A 21,847-nucleotide genomic window follows, 5' to 3' on the forward strand; every position below is an offset into this window, starting at 1 on the left:
TTCACCCACAGTCGGTTTAGCTGATATGGAGCATCTTTGGCAAGGCAGAGGTTGACCTCTTCGCCTCAGAAGATGTTGCTCGTTGCCGAACATTTTTCACAAAAAACAGGGATGCGCTAGCCCACGACTGGCCGGGCTGCCCGCTGTATGCATTTCCTCCGGTCGCGATGCTACCACAGGTCATCAAACGGATCAGGGAGAGCAAGTGTGCAGTGCTATTAATAGCCCCTCTCTGGAAGACCCAGTTATGGTTCTCCGAGTTGGCGCAGCTGCTGGAAACAGCCCCATGGCCAATACCGCTGAGGAGGAATCTCCCCACGCAGGCGAACGGGAAAATCTGGCATCCCCGTTCCGACTTGTGGGCCTTTCACGTATGGCCCCTCAGCGGGTATCCGGGTGTCTCACGGAAAGGGTGCTAAAAACCATCACTGAAGCGAGAGCGCCTTCAACTAGGCTTCTCTACGCTCAAAAGTTTGTAGGATTCTCCGGCTAGTGCGCAGCACAGAGCCTGGACCCCAACTCGTGCGGAGTATCAAGTGAACTCGCCTTTCTTGCAAGAGCTCTTGGACGCAGGTCGTACCCCCTCCATGCTCAAAGTGTATGTGGCGGCCATAACAGCACGGACATCTCACGCTCTTGTGGCCGGGCAATCACTAGGAAGAAACGACCTCGTTGTGCGCTTCCTGAAAGGGGCCAGAAGGTTAAACCCTCCACGACCCCCCTCTGTGCCTATCTGGGACCTCTCCACGGTCCTCGAAGCCATTAAGGGTGCCCCATTCGAGCCGCTTTAGGTCTGTGGACCTGAAGCCTCTTTCGCTCAAAAGCGCTCTCTTACTGGCACTAGCTTCAGTCAAGCGAGTGGGCGATTTGCTAGCGCTAGCAGTAAGCGCATCCTGCCTAGAGTTTGGGCCTAGCAACTCCAGAGTCGTCCTTAAGCCAAGGCATGGTTATGTTCCTAAAGTGCTCTCTTCTCCGTTCAGAGCACAGGTGTGGCGAGCAGGACGAGGTCGAGGGACGTGAAGGGGCGGCGCGAGACCGGTGGCGCGATTAATGATGAACGACACCTGCATAACGACACCAGAGCGCGAACGGGACAGGGAAAAGCCAGGGCTGGGTCTGCCTCCTCTGAAGGCAGCGATTGCAGGTTCACCACCTGGTCCCTGAAGGGAGTGGTGGGAACCTTAGGCATATATCCGGGCCGGGGTCTCAGGATGACGTGAGAGTTAGCCGGGCAGAATTCTAGGCAGAATTCTTTGGACGAAAATGCATGCATGTCCCCTACCCTCTTGATGGAGGCCAATGCAACCAGGAGTACTGTTTTACAGGACAGAATTTTTAACTCCGCTGACTGTAAAGGCTCAAAGGGTGGTCTCTGAAGTGCCGAAAAGACCAGAGACAAATCCCAAGAGGGTATAGAGAGTGGGTGAGGTGGATTTAGTCTCCTCGCCCCCCCTCAGAAACCTGACGATCAGGTCGTGCTTTCCCAGCGACTTACCTTCAACTGCATCGTGATGTACGGCAATCGCGTCAACATACACTTTGAGGGTGAGGGAGACAGCCTTCGCTCCAACCTGTCTTGCAGGAAGGAAAGCACGGCTCTGATCAGGCAAGTTCGGGGGTTATCCTCATGAGAATAACACCACTCAACGAACATGTTCCACTTCAACGCAGAGAGGCGCCTTGTAGATGGGGCTCTAGCGGAAGTGATGGTGTCAACTACCGTGGGGGGTAGGTCACCTAGAACCTCTGCGTCCCGTCCAGGGACCAGACATGGAGTTTCCAGAGGTCTTGTACGTGGCCCCCCAGCCGGTGGCAGAAGCATCCATGGAGACCACAGAGTGCCTGGACAATTGTTCTAGGGGAACACCTTCCCGCAGGAACGAAGGGTCCGACCACAAGCTGAGAGTTTGGCGACAGTGCGGGTCACTTGGACCCGGCACGAGCCGCTCTGCCACGATCATCTCGGGACTCAATCGTGGAGCCAGTGTTGGAGCGGCCTCATATGAAGCAATCCGAGCGCTGTTACCACGGCTACAGATGCCATATGCCCCAGGAGCCTTTGAAAAAGTTTCAGTGGTGCCGCTGTTCTGCGTCTGAGCGTGCTCACGCAGTTCAACACTGACTGGACGCAAGCCTCGGTGAGGTGGCTGTCATGTTGATCGAGTCCAGCTCCATACAGAGAAAAGAGATCCTCTGCCTGGGGCTGAGTTTGCTCTTTTCCCAGTTGACCCGAAGTGGCTGAGCTGACTGAGCACCATGTCCCTGTGCTCGCACAACTGCTCTCTCGACTGGGCCAGGATAAGCCAGTCATCGAGGTAGTTGAGAATGCGAACACCACGCTCGCACATGGGAGCAATGGCCGCCTCAGACACAGGGCGACAGGGCCAGCCCGAAGTGTAAGACTTTGTACTGATATACCTTTTTTGGGTACAATGAAGTACGGGCTGTAGAAGCCGGTCTTCATAATGGCTGGAGGGACCGGCTCGAACGCGTTTTTCGCCAGTAGGACTGCGATCTCTGGCCTGAGCACAGGGGCACTGTCCGCCAGAACACGGGTGAACTGAATGCAGCTGAAGACTGGGGGGTGCCGGGAGAACTGAATCGCATAGCCGAGTCTGATAGACCCACAGACGTACCCGGGGTGGGGTGGGGAAGCGCGGCGGAATGCAGGCACCCAACTCGAATGGCATAGCGGCCCAGAGTGGGGTCTGAGTGTGTGGTGCAATACGTCAATGCGTGCGGGACACAGCCACTGCTGCTCGCTGGCGATGAAAGAGGGGCATGAGGGTGACAAGGCATAGCGTGGTCTACCGCCATGCGCCCTCTTGGGACCCTGGGGTTTCAGAAACTGTTATTTATTGGGCCAGTGTCAAAAAACAAATAAGGAAACAAAAGATTCTCCGTCTGATCCTCCGCCGGGGGAAGGAGCGGTGCGTTCACCATCTCCTGAAGAGCAACTTGATCCACCTCTGGGTCGCCCGTCTCAGGGATGTTTGCACCTCTGCTTGCCTCCTGGTTTGGCAGCGGCCTGGACGGGTGTGGTCGACTTTCTGCGGCTTGCTCCACGCTGAGGCCTGGAAGATGGCTGCTGTTGAGGCTTCGCGGGAGCGGAGGAAACCGCAGGAGGTCGTAAAGATTTTTCAAAATATCTATCAAAACATACAACTAGAACAGAGGCCAACATCTCTTTCACATGTCATCAGTGTGGACATAATTTTAAACGTTAAAAGAACTTTAAGAAACTCGTATAGTCCCCCTGTAGTGAAAATCCAGCTTTTAATGTAGTTTATGGGGTTTTAAATATGCTTTGAGACAAATCATGTACAAATTCACGAGCCAACACCATTGCTTTGAAGGGTAAAATTTGGAGTCCCTTATGTCTTTAGCATATATCCTTTTGAGTGATTTGATGAGTGATTTACATATATGATTACAATCAAGTTAATAATGAATTATCAATATTTTTCCTCATATGAGTGTGATTATCGAAAATATTCTTTCATGGGTAACACTTTACAATAAGGTTCATTAGTTAATGTATTAACTAACATGAACTAACCATGAGCAATACAGTTGTTACTGTATTTGTTAATCTTTGTTAAAGTTAGTTAATAGAAATACAGCTGTTCATTGTTAGTTCATGTTAGTTCACAGTGCATTAACTAATGTGCACAAGATTTTAATAAAGTATTACTAAATGTTGAAATTAACATTAACAAAGATTAATAAATGCTGTATATGTGCAATTCATTATTAGTTCATGTTAGCTGTAGTTAACTAATGTTAACTATAGCGAACCTTATTGTAAAGTGTTACCCTTTCATTGATGAGTGATTTACATATATGGTTTACAATCAAGTTATTAATGAATGATCAATATTTTTCCTCATATGATTGTGTGATTATCGAAAATAATCTTTCATGTATTCTTTAAACATCTGTATGAAATATCTGAGAGGTGCAGTAACAGGGCTTGCTCCTTTAGCCCGGCGTCCAGAAATAAATGATGGACTCATTTGTAAATACATACATCTGCTTTTCTAGGGTACCCTGACAGCTATGGTCACAGGGGTCACTGAAATCTTTAGTTCGAGTGACCATTTCTTAGTTAAAGCCTTTACTTTACAGTTAGATATAAAGTGTCCTCTCCTTGAGAGAAAGAACATGTTATCTTGATGTTTTTAGAAGAGTCTCCTGTTTATAGTTAGAGCCCGACCAAATCCAACCTTGAAGAAGCTGTGTGTCTGCGTGTGTGTGTGTTAGTATTCTTGGTTACAGGATAAGGAACAACTGGCATTATTGAAGACTGACTGACTTGTTCTTGAGATGTTGGCGTCCAGCAATGCAGATCTGCGACTTGGAAGGTCACGACATGCCTAACTTCAGGGTCCGAGCTTCATCTGCATAATTGATGGATATATTGTTCAGTTTATCAGTCCATGTGTGGAAATTTACTATGTTTATCTATTTCTTAGCAGAATCAGAATCATTTAAATTGATTTTGTTGTTTTCATGAAACTGTTGGCTGACAAATAATCACATTTAACATTGAGGTCCAACCTAATTCACCAAGATCCGCTCACTTTAAAGTTACTGGCCTCGCCACTGCTATATATATCTATATATATCTATGCATGTATTCAAAAAAAGACCCTATAATTAGGCTGCAATTACATAATAAGGGAGACATGTAGAAAAACAATACCGTAACTGTAATTGAGTGAATGTGAATATATTGTTGAATCCACATATTATATATATGTGCATTATTAATTATTATAATAGTGGATTTGGTCCATAACAGAGCGGATATGTGATTTACTGAATGCGGCCCCTTTAAGAAAGATGACACCGCGCGCACTGAGCATGCGCAGAAGAGAGAAGCGCGAGAGCCTTGTCATACTTCAGACAGGAAGGAGCAGTACAGATCGTGTTTACGGTACGGGTCTGTGACAAGCCTCTCTATAGTTTTGTCTTTCTTCTCTCTCTTTTTTTTTTTTTTTTTTTTTTTTTGACGCTAAAATGTAACAGTCGAACACGTGAAAGAGAAGCGCGAGAGACGAGACGAGCGCTGAAAGTGACGCTGTTAACGATCGTGAATGAATGAAGGACAAATGTGGAATATTTTCTTCGGATGTCGTTAATTTCCAGTCTGCATGTCAGAGATGTTATATTTATCATGTAAGAATTCATGTTTGTGCGGTCTAAATGTATATTGTTCCTAGTGTAACGTACAGATAATTAAATCATAGCCTAGTTTTGATCAGCCTCTATTCAGTCTGTAGGCTATAATGTGTATGATTTCTGTTATATTTGTTAGATTCCTGTTTAATTCATATATGAATTGAATAATTTAACCTGTGACTTGTTTCATCCTTATAAAATATGTAGTCCCATAAAAATGAACAACCTTCATATAGCCGTTTTAAATAATAGTAATATATAACCATATAAAAATTATCTATATTTCTTAAGCACATATGCCGATATGGTCATTTAATTTAAGAAGTGTAATGATTACAGTATTTCAGTATAATCTCAGTAACCTCGATTTGGCAGATCTAGTGACCCTCACAACAATTCTCACCAAATAAGAAAGCTTTAGTTCAACCGTTAATGGCAATATATGATAAATTAATCGGAAAATACATTTAAATTATCATAATCTTGTATAGTATTTGTTACCCTCATTTTGATGGTCGTGTTAGATTATTTCCTTTAGTGCCATCATTCTCAGTCCCTTAATCAATGGTTGATTTCTGTCGTCTTATGTTAGATTTCTGATTAGTTTAGATATTAATTGAATAATATAACCTGTGCCCCGTTTCATCCTTATTATATCATGGGTTACATAAAAATGATCAACCTACAGTTGTTTTATATGCTACTAGAGATGCTCCGATCAGCATTTTTGGGGCCGATCACCGATTACCGATCACCAAAATCATGATCTGCCGATTGCCGATCACAGAATGGCAGAGAAATGGGAATCTTTTATCTATCTAGTTTGCAGAGTTTGCACCATTTGTAGAAATGAAACTACCTGTAACTATGAGGTGGCAATAACAATTTTTTTCTGGAACAACCAATTATGTAAAACACCCCAAAACCAGTAGGTTGTTAATCAGACAAAAATTCATGAAAGACCTTTTGAAAGTAAAATTTAAGACATTTTAAGATCATAAAGATTGAAATTTAAGACCTACACGACGCATTAACCAGCAAATAACAAATAAAATTAGCATCAATATGCACTTTTTGTTTACATAAGCATTAAAATAATAACATAAATTATGGCTAGATTTTAAAAGAGTGTCTTGCAACATGTTATCTACTAACATGTACAAGTGCAAATAAAGTTTTGACAAAAAAGGTTTTATAAAAAGATAAACCTCATATTTCAGCCTTTAAATCGATTTTTTTTTTATAAAAAGAATGAGTCAAAAAAAGATAAATTACTGGCATTTACAATGCACATTATCTTATCTTTTATTATTAATAGTAAAATTCGGTCAGATTTTCCCGTGGCGTCTGTCGTTACTATGCAACCATGCACTGCGCTCTCCACAACGCACTGCGCTCTCCACAACGACAAAGAAGTTTTAGTAGCTTTTGCTGAATTCTGAAGTTGATATTTTATATCTCGCTGCGCGTGGAAAAAACGGCCGCATCGCTTCTAGCGCGCTTGCCGCACGCCTACATTTGAAATAACGAACTTGAGCGCGCAAAAGACGCGATATGTGAACGGCCCCTTGGCGAGCTCCCTCCAGTCAGGCCACGAGCTACTGGCAGCTCGCGAGCGCCGTGTTGGAGACCCCTGCGTCTAGACAGTGCCGCCGCTCCCACCACGCGCATCATCACGCGCTGTGCGCAGAGCTGAGGGGGCACCAAAAAAACTCCCGCATATTGATAGCGGCTCACTGATGCCCGCGAATTAGTTCAAATCTCCGGAATCTAGAGCGAGCGCGCCCGCGAGACAGAAACTGTACTCCAAACTGCGTAGCGCGTATCATCACTTTAAAAAACTTCCAGACGGGAGAAGGAGAAGTCATGTTGCCACTGACAAGCTCTGGTCTGTTGTTGTGTGACCGTGCGCCACGCATGCAGGTGGAAAAAAGTCGTGCGAGTAATTTACGTCACGTGAACGGCTTTTCTGATCGGCGCTTTTGGCGTTCGCCGATCAAGCTATTTTTAGCCAATATCGGCCGATCATGATCGGCGGCCGATCAATCGGAGCATCACTAAATGCTACTAATATGTAACCATCAAAATGCTCTATATTTGAACTACATTATAGGCACCATATGTGTTTTCTGTTAAAGTAATCCAGTATAAATTCAGTAACTTATCTTTGATTTTTCCAGATCTGGTCCTGTGGGCGTCAGTATCACACAGTGATCACAGTTCACACCTGCAGTGAAGCCCCTCCCACAACAATTCACCAATAAATACTGGGAATATTCCCATCATCCTACAAGAGAAGGACAAACTCCAGGAGTAGCAGCTGAAATCTGTGTGACTGTTAAAGATGGAGTTTATTAAAGAGGAGATTGAAGACATGAGGGATCCAGAACCATCCAGAATAAAACATGAAGATACTGAGGAACAAATAGGTTGGTGTTCATTCTTGATTCTTCATTGTTGACTGCTTTAGTAGCTCTGAAATATGGATGACAAATGATAGAGAAATGCATCTAAATGATCATAACCCAGTTTTAATCGCTTTAACAAGTGAATGACAGAACCGAACTTTGCACATTAAAGATACGTTATACAGACAGGTGTCTTGTTTTCTGCTAATTGTTTTTAATTCTCACATGTAACCTCATTGAACTGATTGTAACTGATTAATACGTTTATTTTAGACCAGCTGGAAGTGAAGGAGCAAAGACAGAAACTAAATGACGTGAAGAAACACTGCGACTTACAAACTCAAGGAACAAAACCCAAAAAGCTGCACTCCTGCTCTCAGTGTGGAAAGAGTTTCCAAAAGAAAGGAAACCTTCAGACACACATGAGAATTCACACTGGAGAGAAACCGTTTACATGCACACAGTGTGGAAAGAGTTTTACTCAAGCATCAAATCTCAGTGTTCATCTGCACATTCACACTGGAGAAAAAACATTTAACTGTGATCAGTGTGGGAAAGGTTTTATTTCATCATCAAGTCTAAAAACACACTTGAAAGTTCATTCAGACGAGAAGCCTTATGTGTGTTCTCTCTGTGGAAAGAGTTTTTCAGGGCTGAACAGTTTTAAACTGCACCAGAAAACACATGATGGAGTGAGAGATCATGTGTGTTGTGACTGTGGGAAGAGCTTTACTGCATCTGGTGAACTGATACGGCACCAAAGAATTCATACTGGAGAAAAACCTTACAGGTGTTCATATTGTGAGAAGAGTTTCACTCTATCTGGAACCCTGAAATCACACATGAGAGTTCACACTGAAGAGAAACCGTATACATGCCCTCAGTGTGGAAAGAGTTTTTCTCAAGCATCAACTCTAAGTGAGCATCTGCGCAGTCACAATGGAGAAAAAACATTTAACTGTGATCAGTGTGGGAAAGACTTTAATTCATCAAAACATCTGCAGAGTCACCTGATGGTTCATTCAGACGAGAAGCCTTATGTGTGTTCTCTCTGTGGAAAGAGTTTTTCCCGACTGAACAGTTTTAAACAGCACCAGAAAACACATGATGAAGTGAAAGATCATGTGTGCTTTATATGTGGCAAGGGCTTTATTACAGCTGGCAATCTGAATCGGCACCAAAGAATTCATACTGGAGAAAAACCATTCAAGTGCTCATATTGTGAGAAGAGTTTCACTCAGTTGGGAAACCTGAAACCTCATGAGCGTCTTCATACTGGAGAAAGACCTTTCAAGTGCTCAGTTTGTGACCGGAGTTTCGCTCAGTCTGGAAACCTGAAACTACATGAGCGAGTTCATACTGGAGAGAAGCCGTAATACTGTTCTCAGTGTGAGAAGAGCTTTAAACAATTATGAAGCCTAAATAAGCGTATGAATTTTTTTTTCAAGTGATCAACATTAGTTTTCATGTCAAAAACATCAAAGTAAACTGAGATAAAATATGGAGTTTTTCATGAAAGTCATTAAATGGATCACGAAATCCAAGATGGCAGCTCTGTTTGTGTCTTGTTTGACTCTGTGTTTTGTCCCGTCACACATTTTAACCCTCTGGGGTCTGAGGTGTTATTGGGGCCCTTGAGATGTTTTGACATGTCCTGACATTTGTGCTTATTTCAGCTACTTACAACATACCATTGGCCAACATGTAATTTTTCTGTATTCAGCACAAACTCTGCTACAATAATATGTGATGTACATGTTTGCATTTTATAGAAACATTTTTTTTTTTTCATGGTTAGTAAGTTTTGGGGGAAATTTTTTTACTGCAATAAGGCCATATAACACATACTGAATAGTTGTCCACAAGACTTACCATTCTTGTAGGCTAGAATTTTTACTACAAAATGATGTGAAAATCATTCTGATCACTCTTTCACAAACAACAATATAACGATTTAAACTTTGTATGTCAGTTTTTGTGTCAGCACTGCTGTATGCGTGGGCGTGTTGATGGCCATGAATATTAATGTGATTCACACCAATACACTCCCCCAATGGCTAATGCCCCATCAAGGTGCTGTGAGGCAGCCTGAACAAAGAATGAGAGGAGATTCAAAGGTTTTGTTTTTCAATCTTTATTGCAATTGTCCGTTCGCAAAGACCCGCCCTCTTTAGTTACTGTCCGACAAGCTACGCCGCTCTCACACACACCATGTTCTCACGCAGTGAAAAATACATTGCGTAGCAGAGAGGAGACTGACAACACGCTGACAGACAGGACAGACAGACCAGGTTAGTTTTGTAATTAAACATCAAACAAAATCTCAGCTTTCAAATTTGGTCATTTTTTTAAATTAATTGAAACAATAAATACCATTTTGTGGCTCTTTAATGTGTGTGTCAGATCGCTGTAGAGCCTGAGTTAAAGCTGCTCGTGAACCGATGTTGTTTTAACCGCGGAAAGACGTCAGTACACTCCGTTTTTCAAGTTCAAATCCTCCCATGTTTATCTACTAACTCTCCTGACTGCTTTGTCGGACAAAATGGCGGATGGCGAAGTATGATTGGTCAGATCACCTGTCAATCAAACTCCCTGCGAAGGGTCAATTCCTCAATTCCTGTGGAGGAACTAAATGTTGTGCCTCACAAGATCACAGTGCTACATAATATAAACATATAGTGCCAGTCAAAAGTTTGGACACATTGGTATTTTTAATATTTTTGAAAGAAGCCTGCATTTATTTGATCAAAAATAGAGAAACAACAGTAATATTGTGAAATATTATTACAATTTAAAATAATGATTTTCTATTTTAATATACTTTAAAATATAATCAGCATCCTTACTCCAGTCTTCAGTGTCACATGATCCTTCAGAAATCAGTATAATATGATGATTTGATAATCAGGTATTATCAATGTTGGAAACAGTTGTGCTGCTTAATATTTTTTTATAACCTGTGATACTTTTTTCAGGATTCACTGATAGTTAAAAAGAACAACATTTATTCAAAATAGAAATATTTCCTAACAATATAAGTCATTACTATCACTTAACACATCCTTTCAACAAAAAAAAAGAAAAAAAAAAAAGAGAAAGGTATACTGTTACAAAACATTTTAAATAAATGCTGTTCTTTTTTAATATATTGTATTAATCAAAGAAAAAACTATCACGTTATAAAAAATGCTAAGCAACACAACTGTTTCCAAAATTGATTAAAAAACGAAAATGATTTCTGAAGGATCATGTGACACTGAAGACTGAAGTAATGATGAAAGTTTTTGTAATTTCACACAAGAATATGTACTTTTATATTGACGATGTAAACACAATTTCATTTACAGCGCTGGGTGTATATAGTGTCCATGGAGGGAAGGTTTGAGCCGATAACCCTCTCAGCAGTCGTAATGACCCGTTGCAGTGATTTCCTCTCAGCCAGGGTGGTGTTGCCATACCACACTGTGATACCGCTGGTGAGGATGCTTTCAACAAGGCCTTTATAAACATGGGTTAGAGGTTGACTTTTAAATCCGGCCTTCTTCAATACCCTAATGAAATGCAGCCTCTGCTGAGCTCTTTTCACTGTTGCAACAGTGTTTTTAGCCCAGCTGAGATTCTCGGAGATATGAAGTCCCAGGAACTTATAGCTGTCAGTTCGTTCCACCTCAATCCCCTTGATGGTTAGAGGCTGTATATATCTGTGTAATAGCTGTATAAATCATATTTAACATTGAGGACCAACTTAATTCACCAAGATCCGCTCACTTTAAAGTTTCTGGCCTCGCCACTGCTGTATATCTATGCATATATTCAAAAGAAGACTATAATTAGGCTGCAATTACATAATAAGGGAGACATGTAGAAAAGCAATACTGTAACTGTAATCGAGCTAATGTGAATATATTGTTGAATCCATAGCCTATATTATATATATTATTATTGTTCATTATTAATTATTATAATAGTGTATTTATTTGGTCAATAACAGAGCGCAGATGTGATTTACTGAATGCGGCCCCTTTAAGAATCATGACACCGCGCGCACTGAGCATGCGCAGGAGAGAGACGTGCGAGAGCCTCTCTATATTTTTGTTTTCTCTCTTTTCTATTTTTCTTTTTGTCGTCTCTTTTGACGGTAAAATGAATGTAACAATCGAACACGTGAAAAGAGAGAAGCGCGAGAGACGAGACGAGCGCTGAAACTTTCACCAGTTGAAGCTGAAAGTGACGCTGTTAACGATCGCGAATGAAGGACAAATGTGGAATATTTTCTTCGGATGTCGTATATTTCCAGTCTGCAGGTCAGATATGTTATATTTGTCATGCAAGAATTGATGTTTGTGTTTTCTGAATGTATACTGTTTATAGTGTTTACGTACAGAAATCGTTAGTTTTGATCAGCCTCTATGGCCTAATGTATATTGTGTATGATTTCTGGTATCTTTGTTAGATTCCGGTTTAATATATTAATTGAATAATTTAACCTGTGACTTGTTTCATCCTTATAAAATCTGGAGTCAAATAAAAAGGAACAACCTTCATATAGAGCCGCTTTAAATGCTAATACTATAATCATATCAAAATTATTTATATTTCTTTAATCAAGCACATATGGTAATTTAAGTTAAGAACTGTAATTATTTCAGCATAAACTCAGTAACCTCAGATTTGGCAGATCTAGTGTCCCTCACAACAATTCACCAAACAAGAAAGCTTTAGTTCAACCGTTAATGGCAATATATGATAAATTAAATTAAATTATGATCAATATATGATAAATTATTCTGGAATACATTTAAATTATTGAATACATTTAAATTATCATAATCTTGTATAGTATTTGTTATCCACATTTTGATGGTCGTGTTAGATTATTTCCTTTTGTGACCTTCATTCTCAGTCCCTTAATCAATGGTTTCTGTCGTCTTATGTTAGATTTCTGATTAGTTTAGATATTAATTGAATAATATAACCTGTGCCCCGTTTCATCCTTATTATATCCTGGGTTACAAAAAAAATGATCAACCTACAGTTGTTTTATATGCTACTAATATGTAACCATCAAAATGCTCTATTTGAACTACATTAAAGGCACCATATGTGTTTTCTGTTAAAGTAATCCAGTATAAATTCAGTAACATATCTTTGATTTTTCCAGATCTGGTCCTGTGGGCGTCAGTATCACACAGTGATCACAGTTCACACCTGCAGTGAAGCCCCTCCCACAACAATTCACCAATAAATATTGGGAATATTCCCATATCCTACAAGAGAAGGACAAACTCCAGGAGTAGCAGCTGAAATCTGTGTGACTGTTAAAGATGGAGTTTATTAAAGAGGAGATTGAAGACATGAGGGATCCAGAACCACCCGGAATAAAACATGAAGATACTGAGGAACAAATAGGTTGGTGTCCATTCTTGATTATTGATTGTTGACTGCTTTAGTAGCTCTGAAATAAAAAGCTCTGAAATATGGATGACAAATGATAGAGAAATGGATCTAAAATTATCATAACTACTCGGCTACTCACGTAACCTCAGGTCCCTGAAATGAGGGAACGAGTACGGCGTAGCTATACGGTATGGGGAAAATCCTTTTCTCGAGAATATTGAAAGCTAACTTTTAAGACGCAGTGCAGCTGCACGGCTAGCTCAGTGAATGCGAGCGCGGTCATTGGCTGTGCTGCGGCAACTGCATGAACCTATGGCGGGGTGGCGTGGGCGCGCCAGCCAATCAGGGCGCTTAGCTGGGCGTAACCCGCCAAGTTGGGCGTGGCTTCCGACTATATTAGCCCATGACTCGCCATAGGAAATCAGATTAAATATTCCTGAAGCGACCACTGATCGCAGCACACGCATGGCATAGTACGCAATACTCGTTCCCTCATTTCAGGGAACTGAGGTTACGTGAGTAACCGAGTAGTTCCCTTTCGATGAGGTCTCTCCTATTGCGTAGCTATACGCTATGGGATAACCCCTGCAAAACGCTGTGCGTGCTCTCTTTGCTCCTGTACAGCCCAAAGCAAGCTTGAGACCCGATAGGAGAGAATAAGCCCATATGTGTACACATGCTTATATATCTGGTATATATGTGTATATATTCACAGCCAGTCACTGACAGGATTCATGTGGGGCCGAATAGGCCAAGTATGGCAGATCAAACTAGGTTGGATCTATAAATAGGATAGTGCTTGCACTTAGACGGAAAGAACCTTAGCTTGCAAAGCGGAAACTTCCAACTTGTAAAATTTCATAAATGTGGACGGCGAGGCCCAGCTTGCCACCGCACAAATATCTTCAAGGGCGACTCCACTAGACCATGCCCAGGAAGAGGCCAAGTCTCTTGTGGAGTGGCCAGCATGATAGCTTCCACTATCCAACGCAACAGACTATGCTTAGAGACAGCTAGCCCTTTTGAGCGCCCACCAAAGCACACAAATAGCTGTTCCGATCGTCTGAATAACGCGGAAGGTTCCAGATCAGTTCTGAGTGCTCTGACAGGACAGAGCAGACTCACATCACTCACTCAGTACGGCGAAGGAAGGGCCGTTAAGGAGATAAGCTGCGCTCTGAACGGAGTGGAGAGCACTTTGGGAACATAGCCGTGCCTCGGTCTAAGGATGACCCTGGAGTCATTAGGTCTGAACTCAAGGCAGGAAGCATTGGTAGATAATGCTTGTAGGTCACCCACACACTTGACTGACGCGATTGCCATAAGCAAAGCTCTCTTGAGCGAAAGCGACTTCAAGTCAGCAGACTGAAGTGGCTCAAATGGAGGGCCTTTCAGGGCCTCTAGTACCAGTGACAGGTCCCAACTAGGGACAGAGGGGGGCTGTGGAGGGTTCAACCTCCTAGCGACCTTTAGAAATCGAACTACCAGGTCAGTCCTTCCCAGTGATTTCCAGCTACCGCAGCATGAAAAGCCGCTTTCTGAGGCGGAGAGGTCGACCTCTGCCCTGTGGAAGACGCTCCACAGCTGCTGAACCGTCTGCGGGTGAAGAGACCACTCCCCTGGGAGTACTTTGTCTCTGGACAGCATGTCCGCGCCCTGGTTCAGGATGCCTGGTACGTGAGCTGCCCTGAGCGAGCGCAGGTTGCGCTGGGCCCAAAGGATGATGCTCTCCGCCAGCGCGTGCAGGTTTCTGGACCTGACCCCGCCCTGGCGATTCAAGTACGACACCACAGCTCTGTTGTCCGTACGGACCAGCACGTGATGGTTCCGTAGGTATGGGAGAAAGGCCTCCAGAGCTAGAGCGACTGCCTTCATCTCCAAACAGTTTATGTGAAGGCTCCTTTCCGAGTCTGAATAAAAAGACCAGATGCTGGCCTGCCCTCGAAGAGAGCCCCCCAACCTAGGTTAAAGGCATCTGTCGAGATGGTCAGTCTGACTGACACGATACCCAGACTCACGCCGGACCGAAACCATTCTGCCCTTTTCCAGGCAGAGCTCTGACACAGCTGAGACTCGTTGTGATTCGTAAACAGCCAGATCGCCATGCATGATTTGGAAAGCGTTTTTTTAGCCAGTGTTGCAGTGGGCGCATGCGTAGCAAACCCAACTGCAGGACCGGGGATGCAGAGGCCATCATGCCCAGCATCCTCTGGAACCTCTTGAGAGGTGTCAACGCGCCCACGCTGAAAGAGGTGGCCAGGCGTTGTATAGAGAGAGCGCGCTGACGTCAGACGCGCTTTCATGTCCAAAGAGTCCAACATTATGCCCTGGAAGGAAATTCTCTGTCTGGGCGATAGTTCGATCTTGGCAGCGTTGATCCTGAGGCCCAAAGAGTCTAGTAGGTGACTGAGAAGCCAGGATCTGTTAGTTAATAATAACTCCTCCTATTTACCTATGACTAGCCAATCGTCTAGGTAATTCAGCAGGCGCACAGTGTTTGTAAGTGAGGACGTGCGCTTTATGATGGGCACGTGATCTAGACATGACACAGGCAGAAAATAGCTATTTTCTGGGTTTATTTGGGTTGCGTGAAAACGGCGTTTGGGTACAGGTGAGCATGTATTGTAACAGGCACATTTTCCACAAAATTCACTCTTCCAGCCGACAGAGCGAGGGGGACTGGAGAGAGCTTTGCCCTTTTTGGGGAGATTAACCCAGCCGCGGCCGGGCTTGGACTCACCCTTTTCGTCCCGGCTAGGACGGCTTGGGGTTCGACGTAGGATTAGGTCGAGGACCCCTCTTCTCTGCAAATGGCTGCCGCCTTGAGGAACGTGAGCGGCGGCGGACCTCAGTCGCGGGACGGGGTTTAGCCGCCGGTGGCGCTGGCTTGTCACGCTCGGAAGACGGCGCTCTTCTCCTGCCGCCCGAGGTTGAACTGGAACATTTCGGGAGAAAATGGCGCATGGCCTGGGATGCCTGCTGAGCTTCGGAGTAGCGCTCCGTGAAGTCCTTCACCGTAGGACTAAAGAGGCCTGATGAAGTGATGGGGGCATCGAGGAAGGCCGCCTTATCCGTATCTCCATCAGCACAAGCCAAAAGTGTCGCTCGAGTACTGTGAGGTTAGCCATCGCCCGCCCGATAGCCTGAGCCGTCGACTTAGTAGCACTGAGCGCTAGGTCGGTGGCGCTGCGCAGGTCTCTGAACGCCTCGGGTTCGGGACCAGTCTCGTCCAGTGAGCGGAGAAGCTTTGCTTGGAAGACTTGCAAGACCGCCATGGAATGCAGCGATGAAGCGGCCTTGCCCGCGGCGGCGAAAGCGCGGCCGGTGAGCACCCTTGTAGCTCGACAAGGCTTCAGCGGGTGTGTCACCTTTGTCCTCCTGCTCGATGCAGTTGGGTTGCACAGATGGGCGGCCACAGCTTGCTCGAAGGCAGGGGAGGCTTCTTAACCTTTTTCTTTCGTGCAGTCAACACTGGAGGGCGCCCACGAAAAAATAGTGCGGATACGAGCAGAATGAGGTGCTTTCCAAGACTTCGTCAGCTCTTCGTGCACCTCCGGGACCTCGCGGGCCGCTGTGCAGGGGCCTGTCGACGACCCTCGAGAAACCACTCGTCCAGCCTGCTGTGCGACGGTTGGTTGGGCGAGGACCACTCGAGCCCGAGGTCTTGCACGGCCTTAGTGAGCATGCGGATTAGTTTGGCGTCGACACTAGTCCTCGTGTTATCCTGTGTAGACTGGGCGGAAACGGCCCACTCACAGTCCGAAGCAGCAATAGACGGGCTGTTTTTGTCGTCCTCCTCTTCCTCGTCCGAAGCTCCAAATGAGAGAAGACCCGCCCGCACGAGGAGGGGCGTTGGTCGGCCTGTGTAAACAGGAGGGGCGAGGACTCAGGTGACTGAGAAGCACACAGGGACTTGACCGGCGTGGGTTCTCTGTCGACCGCAGGCTCAGGCTCTCTCTGTGAGCGGTGTTTCTTCTTATGCGGCTCGAGCAAGAGAGGTGGAAGAGCAGGCTCGTCGCCGAAAGCTGCTAACCTCTGACGTAGCAAGGTTAGGTCCAGGAACTCACATTCAGGGCACTAGCCGTGCAGCTGCACTGCGTTTTAAATGTTATCTTTCAATATTCTCAAAAAAAAGGATTTTCCCCATAGCGTATAGCTACGCAATAGGAGAGACCTCATTGAAAGGGAACCCAGTTTTAATCGCATTAACAAGTGAATGACAGAAGATACTTTATACAGACAGGTGTCTTGTTTTCTGCTTGCTAAGTGTTTTTAATTCTCACATTTAACCTCATTGAACTGATTCTAACTGATTAATACGTTTATTTTAGACCAGCTGGAAGTGACGGAGCAAAAACAGAAACTAAATGATGTAAAGAAACACTGCGACTTACAAACTCGAGGAACAAAACCCCAAAAGCTGCACTCCTGCTCACAGTGTGGAAAGAGTTTTCAAAAGAAAGGAAATCTTCAGATGCACATGAGAATACACACTGGAGAGAAACCGTTTACATGTCCTCAGTGTGGAAAGAGTTTCCAAAAGAAAGGAAATCTTCAGACACACATGAGAATTCACACTGGAGAGAAACCGTATACATGTCCTCAGTGTGGAAAGAGTTTTTCTCAAGCATCAGGTCTCAGTGATCATTTGCTCCGTCACTCTGTCGAAAAAACATTCAACTGTCATCAGTGTGGTAAAGGTTTTAATTCGTCATCAAATCTAAAACAACACCTGATAGTTCATTCAGACGAGAGGCCTTATGTGTGTTCTCTCTGTGGAAAGAGTTTTTCACGGCTGAACATTTTTAAACTGCACCAGAAAAGACATGATGAAGTGAGAGATCATGTGTGTTGTGACTGTGGAAAGAGCTTTACTACATCTAGTTGTCTGAAACAGCACCAAAGAATTCATACCGGAGAAAAACCTTACAAGTGCTCATATTGTGACAAGAGTTTCACTCATTCTGGACACCTGAAATCCCACGAGCGAGTTCATACTGGAGAGAAGCCGTACCACTGTACTCAGTGTGAGAAGAGTTTTAAAGGTGCAGCAAGTCTCAGTGTTCATCTGCGCGTTCACTCTGGAGAAAAACCATTTAAGTGTTATCAATGTGGAACAAAGTTAATTTCATCAAGACATCTGAGAAGTCACATGAAAGTTCATTCAGACGAGAGGCCTTATGTGTGTTCTCTCTGTGGAAAGAGTTTTTCACTGCTGAACAGTTTTAAACAGCACCAGAAAACACATGATGGAGTGAAAAATCATGTGTGCTTTAAATGTGGGAAGAGCTTTATTACAGCTAGCCAACTGAAACGGCACCAAAGAATTCATACTGGAGAAAAACCTCACAAGGGCTCATTTTGTGACAAGAGTTTTGCTCAGTCTAAAACCCTGAAACAACATGAGCGAGTTCATACTGGAGAAAATCCGTAATACTGTACTTCGTGTGAGAGGTTTTAAACGTTTATCAAGCCTTCACACTCATATGAAAAAATGCTTAAAGTGATTGTGATGGATTTTTAATTAATCATAATAACATTTGCAGAAACAACATTCATATGCATCTTAAATGTTTCCAAAACCTTTGGTTGAAAAACTTATGACTTTGAGTGTGTGAGTGTATAAATAACAAATAAATTGTACTAGACAGATTATGAAGTAATCAAGAAAACAGAGTTTGCTTCTACCTAATAACAGAAGGGTTTGCCAATGAAGAACCAATTAAATTGTAGGAAAATTATGTAATGTATCATGTTTTTTTCGCCATGCTCCTATTCTTTAAAAACTGTTGTATTCCTTTGGCGGGTGGAATTCTCTCTGAAATTTGTCTGAGATCCTCCGGCCGTGATTAAAGCATATTCAAAGGCATTGCCTGAAGTCTGTCGGTTATTATTGCCGCGCAGCAAGTTAGGGGTTCGGAAACTCAAAGCCAGTTGTCGACTGTAGACGCAGAGCTATAGTATAAAGATTAGTAAGTTGTCGACTGTAGACGCTTGGGTAATTAGGTTCCAGGTACGTAAGAAAAATCTACCACATGATCAACATTAGTTTTCATGTCAAATACATTAAAGTAAACTGAGATAAAATATGTATTTTTTCATAAAAGCACTATATCATCTAGGTTAATTTTGTAAATATGGTGAAAAGATTGGTTGAATAGAAAGACTTAAAAGGGATAGTTCACCCAAAAATGAAAATTACGTAATAATTTCTCACCCTCATGTCGTTCCAAACCTGTAACACTTTCGTTCATCTTCAAAACACAAATGAAGATCTTTTTGATGAAATCTGAGAGTCTAATTTCAATCTGTTCATCGTATAAAGCGACCGTGTCTCTTCAGAAAATGTTTGACTAAACCGATGGATTTATATGGATTATTTTTATGATCTCTTTATGAACTTTTTTGAAGCAGGAATGTGGTTGTTGCATAGCTGTTAATGGAGGGACAGAAAGTTCTCAGATTTCATTCAAGCCGGATAATAAAAGATGTGGGGCAGTGGTGATAAGTATCTGTATAAGTAAGCAATTGACAACAGTCTGTTGAATTATTAGAAAATAATGCACACCTGAGCTAATGTTTCAACCTCGGATGTGTATTATTTTCTAATAATCCAATGGACTGGAGTCAAATATTCTGCTTATACTACGGTTACAACACCTTGTGGCGGATTTTTTAATTAATCATAACTAACATTTATTTTTCTTTCAGGAACAATATGCTGTAACTATTTCTTTCATATTCTTTTAAATGTTTCCAAACTCTTTGGAACTTTGAGTGTGTGAGTGTATAATAACAAATAGGGGAAATTATACTAGACAGATGTCTAGTTTTCAAACCTTGTGATAAGTAATCACAAAAACAGAGTTTGCTTATGCCAGTGACAGAGGAGAAAAAGGTGGGGGCTTGCTTTACCAATTGAACCAATCATATTGATAGAAGATGACTGTTGTATTCTTACTACTCGTGCGATTCTCAATGGAATTTGTCCAATTTGTCCTCCGGCCGTGATTAAAGCTTCTTCTTGGGAGAGATTCCCTGAGAACTGCTTGGGAAGATCTCCTGGCCATGATTAAAGCATTTAAAGGACATTTCCTGAAGTCTGTCTGTTTCTGCTGCGCAAGTTAAGGGAGCAATTAAGTTAGGGAAGGTAGTTAAGGGAAAAGGAACTCGGCCAGTTGTCGACTGTAGACACAAGAGCTTAGAGTATAAAGTGGGTGTCGATTGTAGACGCCGCAGAAATATTTACTAAGTGTCGACTGTAGACGCTTGGGTGTCGACTGGAGATGCCCCAGGTCAATTTATTTATTAGCCCTTGTGTTATGATGTTAGTCAATTTGACCCGTTTCGATTTTCTAGTTGTTGGAAATACTGGTTAACCTATGTTTTTTTTTCTTGATATTTTGTGACTTTTTCTCATTTATCATCATGAACATGCATGCAAAGTTTCAATATGCTGATGTGTTTTGTGTTTTGACATATACAAACAAAATTACTATTACGTTCGTGATGTTCGCGGGTCAATTTGACCCACATATTTTAACGCTCTGAGGCAACTGTACCGACCCAAAATAATAACATTTATTGGTTATATTTTGTTATTGTGGCTTTTTACTGCCTTATGAAGCTAAAAAATAGCTTTTCCATACTTATTTCAATACAGAAAAATATTTTGTCAGCCACAGATTGTAAAAATTAGCTATCTTTTTTTTTCAAGCTACAAGGGCGGCAGTGGCTCAGTGGTTCATGTAGATTGTCTACAAACCGGAAGGTTGGTGGTTCAATCCCCGGTTCCACCTGACCAAGTGTCGAGGTGTCCTTGAGCAAGACACCTAACCCTAGCTGCTCCCGACGAGCTGGATCGCCTTGCATGGCTGACACCGCCGTCGGTGTATGAATGAGTGAGTGAATGGGTGAATGTGAGGCAATATTGTAAAGCGCTTTGGTGGCCATTGGGTCTATGAAAGCGCTATATAAATGCAGTCCATTTTTACCTGAAATAAAATTAAACCTTTTTTTTTTCTTGATATTTTGTGACTTTTTCTCATTTATCATCATGAACATGCATGCAAAGTTTCAACATGCTGATGTGTTTTGACATATACAAAAAAAAATCATTATACGTTCGTACTATTACTAATAGTGTCAATTTGACCCTCATGGGCAGCTATTCAAAAGAAACTGTACAGAAAACAGCATTGTTTTGGATATTCGGGAAGTTCCATCTCAAAATAGGCAATACATCATCAAAGCCGAGTCGACCAATCAGGTTGTGAAAGTATTCCTTTGCCTTTTGGTTTGGTATCTTTATCGATATATATATATATATATATTTTTTTATTTTTTTATTGGTCCGGACCAAACAAACCAAGCGAACCGAACTACAAGTGTGAAAACTTTTTATTCAAGTCATTTCATTAATTTGAGCTGAAATTGCTAGCTAACCATTATCATTAGTTACCATTAGCTAACTCACACTCCAACTGAAAATAACGAAGCGTGCAACCTATTTAGCATTTATTTTCTTAAAATCTCACCTTGATTTTACAGTTTTCCACCGTCAAACCTCCAACCAACAATCCTCTAATGGTCCATCTTTTGGCCGCCAAGTTTCAGAGGGGTTTGACCACTTTTTTAGCTGGCCAGGCTGATCTTAAAGGGGTCATCGGATGCAAAATTCACTTTTATATGGTGTTTGCATACAAATGTGTCTTTGCAGTATGTGGACACAACCAGGGGCGATTCTAGGATTTTTTCAAATACAGAGGTGCCAATCTTATGTTGTGTTTATATGTAAAACTGTAGATATCCAAATAATTTAAAGTTCAGTAAGCTTTAAAATCAGCAATAAACAGTGA

At 42.7% G+C, this 21,847-nt stretch overlaps 2 protein-coding genes across 3 annotated transcripts; both read left to right on the plus strand.

Moving 5' to 3' along the window:
• Nucleotides 1–4,866: 4,866 nt before the first annotated feature.
• LOC306996928 (uncharacterized protein) lies at nucleotides 4,867–9,553 on the plus strand. 2 transcript variants are annotated; one of them, XM_079609881.1, is made up of 3 exons: nucleotides 4,867–4,939; nucleotides 7,365–7,613; nucleotides 7,866–9,182. In XM_079609881.1, the coding sequence occupies exons 2-3, from the start codon at nucleotides 7,529–7,531 to the stop codon at nucleotides 8,966–8,968; spliced, it is 1,188 nt and encodes a 395-aa protein (XP_079466007.1). In that variant the 5' UTR covers nucleotides 4,867–4,939; nucleotides 7,365–7,528; the 3' UTR covers nucleotides 8,969–9,182. The 2 variants fall into 2 exon arrangements, with proteins under 2 accessions (XP_079466007.1, XP_079466006.1); XM_079609880.1 differs by having other exon boundaries at nucleotides 4,902–5,181; nucleotides 7,866–9,553.
• A 2,101-nt stretch (nucleotides 9,554–11,654) lies between these two features.
• On the plus strand, nucleotides 11,655–21,011 carry LOC306997039 (uncharacterized protein). Its single transcript, XM_079610052.1, has 3 exons — nucleotides 11,655–11,896; nucleotides 12,754–13,001; nucleotides 17,321–21,011. The coding sequence occupies exons 2-3, from the start codon at nucleotides 12,917–12,919 to the stop codon at nucleotides 18,421–18,423; spliced, it is 1,188 nt and encodes a 395-aa protein (XP_079466178.1). The 5' UTR covers nucleotides 11,655–11,896; nucleotides 12,754–12,916; the 3' UTR covers nucleotides 18,424–21,011.
• The last annotated feature ends 836 nt before the right edge of the window (nucleotides 21,012–21,847 follow it).

Source organism: Phoxinus phoxinus (assembly GCF_949152265.1).
Source record: "Phoxinus phoxinus genome assembly, chromosome: 4".
Taxonomy (NCBI): Eukaryota; Metazoa; Chordata; class Actinopteri; order Cypriniformes; family Leuciscidae; genus Phoxinus; species Phoxinus phoxinus.

Bases quoted from the DNA above. Each gene is read 5' to 3' on its own strand.
- LOC306997039 (XM_079610052.1), top strand. From the start codon at position 12,917: ATGGAGTTTATTAAAGAGGAGATTGAAGACATGAGGGATCCAGAACCA. The intron at 13,002-17,320 runs GTTGGTGTCCAT...CGTTTATTTTAG, and splicing joins AGATACTGAGGAACAAATAG to ACCAGCTGGAAGTGACGGAG.
- LOC306996928 (XM_079609881.1), top strand. From the start codon at position 7,529: ATGGAGTTTATTAAAGAGGAGATTGAAGACATGAGGGATCCAGAACCA. The intron at 7,614-7,865 runs GTTGGTGTTCAT...CGTTTATTTTAG, and splicing joins AGATACTGAGGAACAAATAG to ACCAGCTGGAAGTGAAGGAG.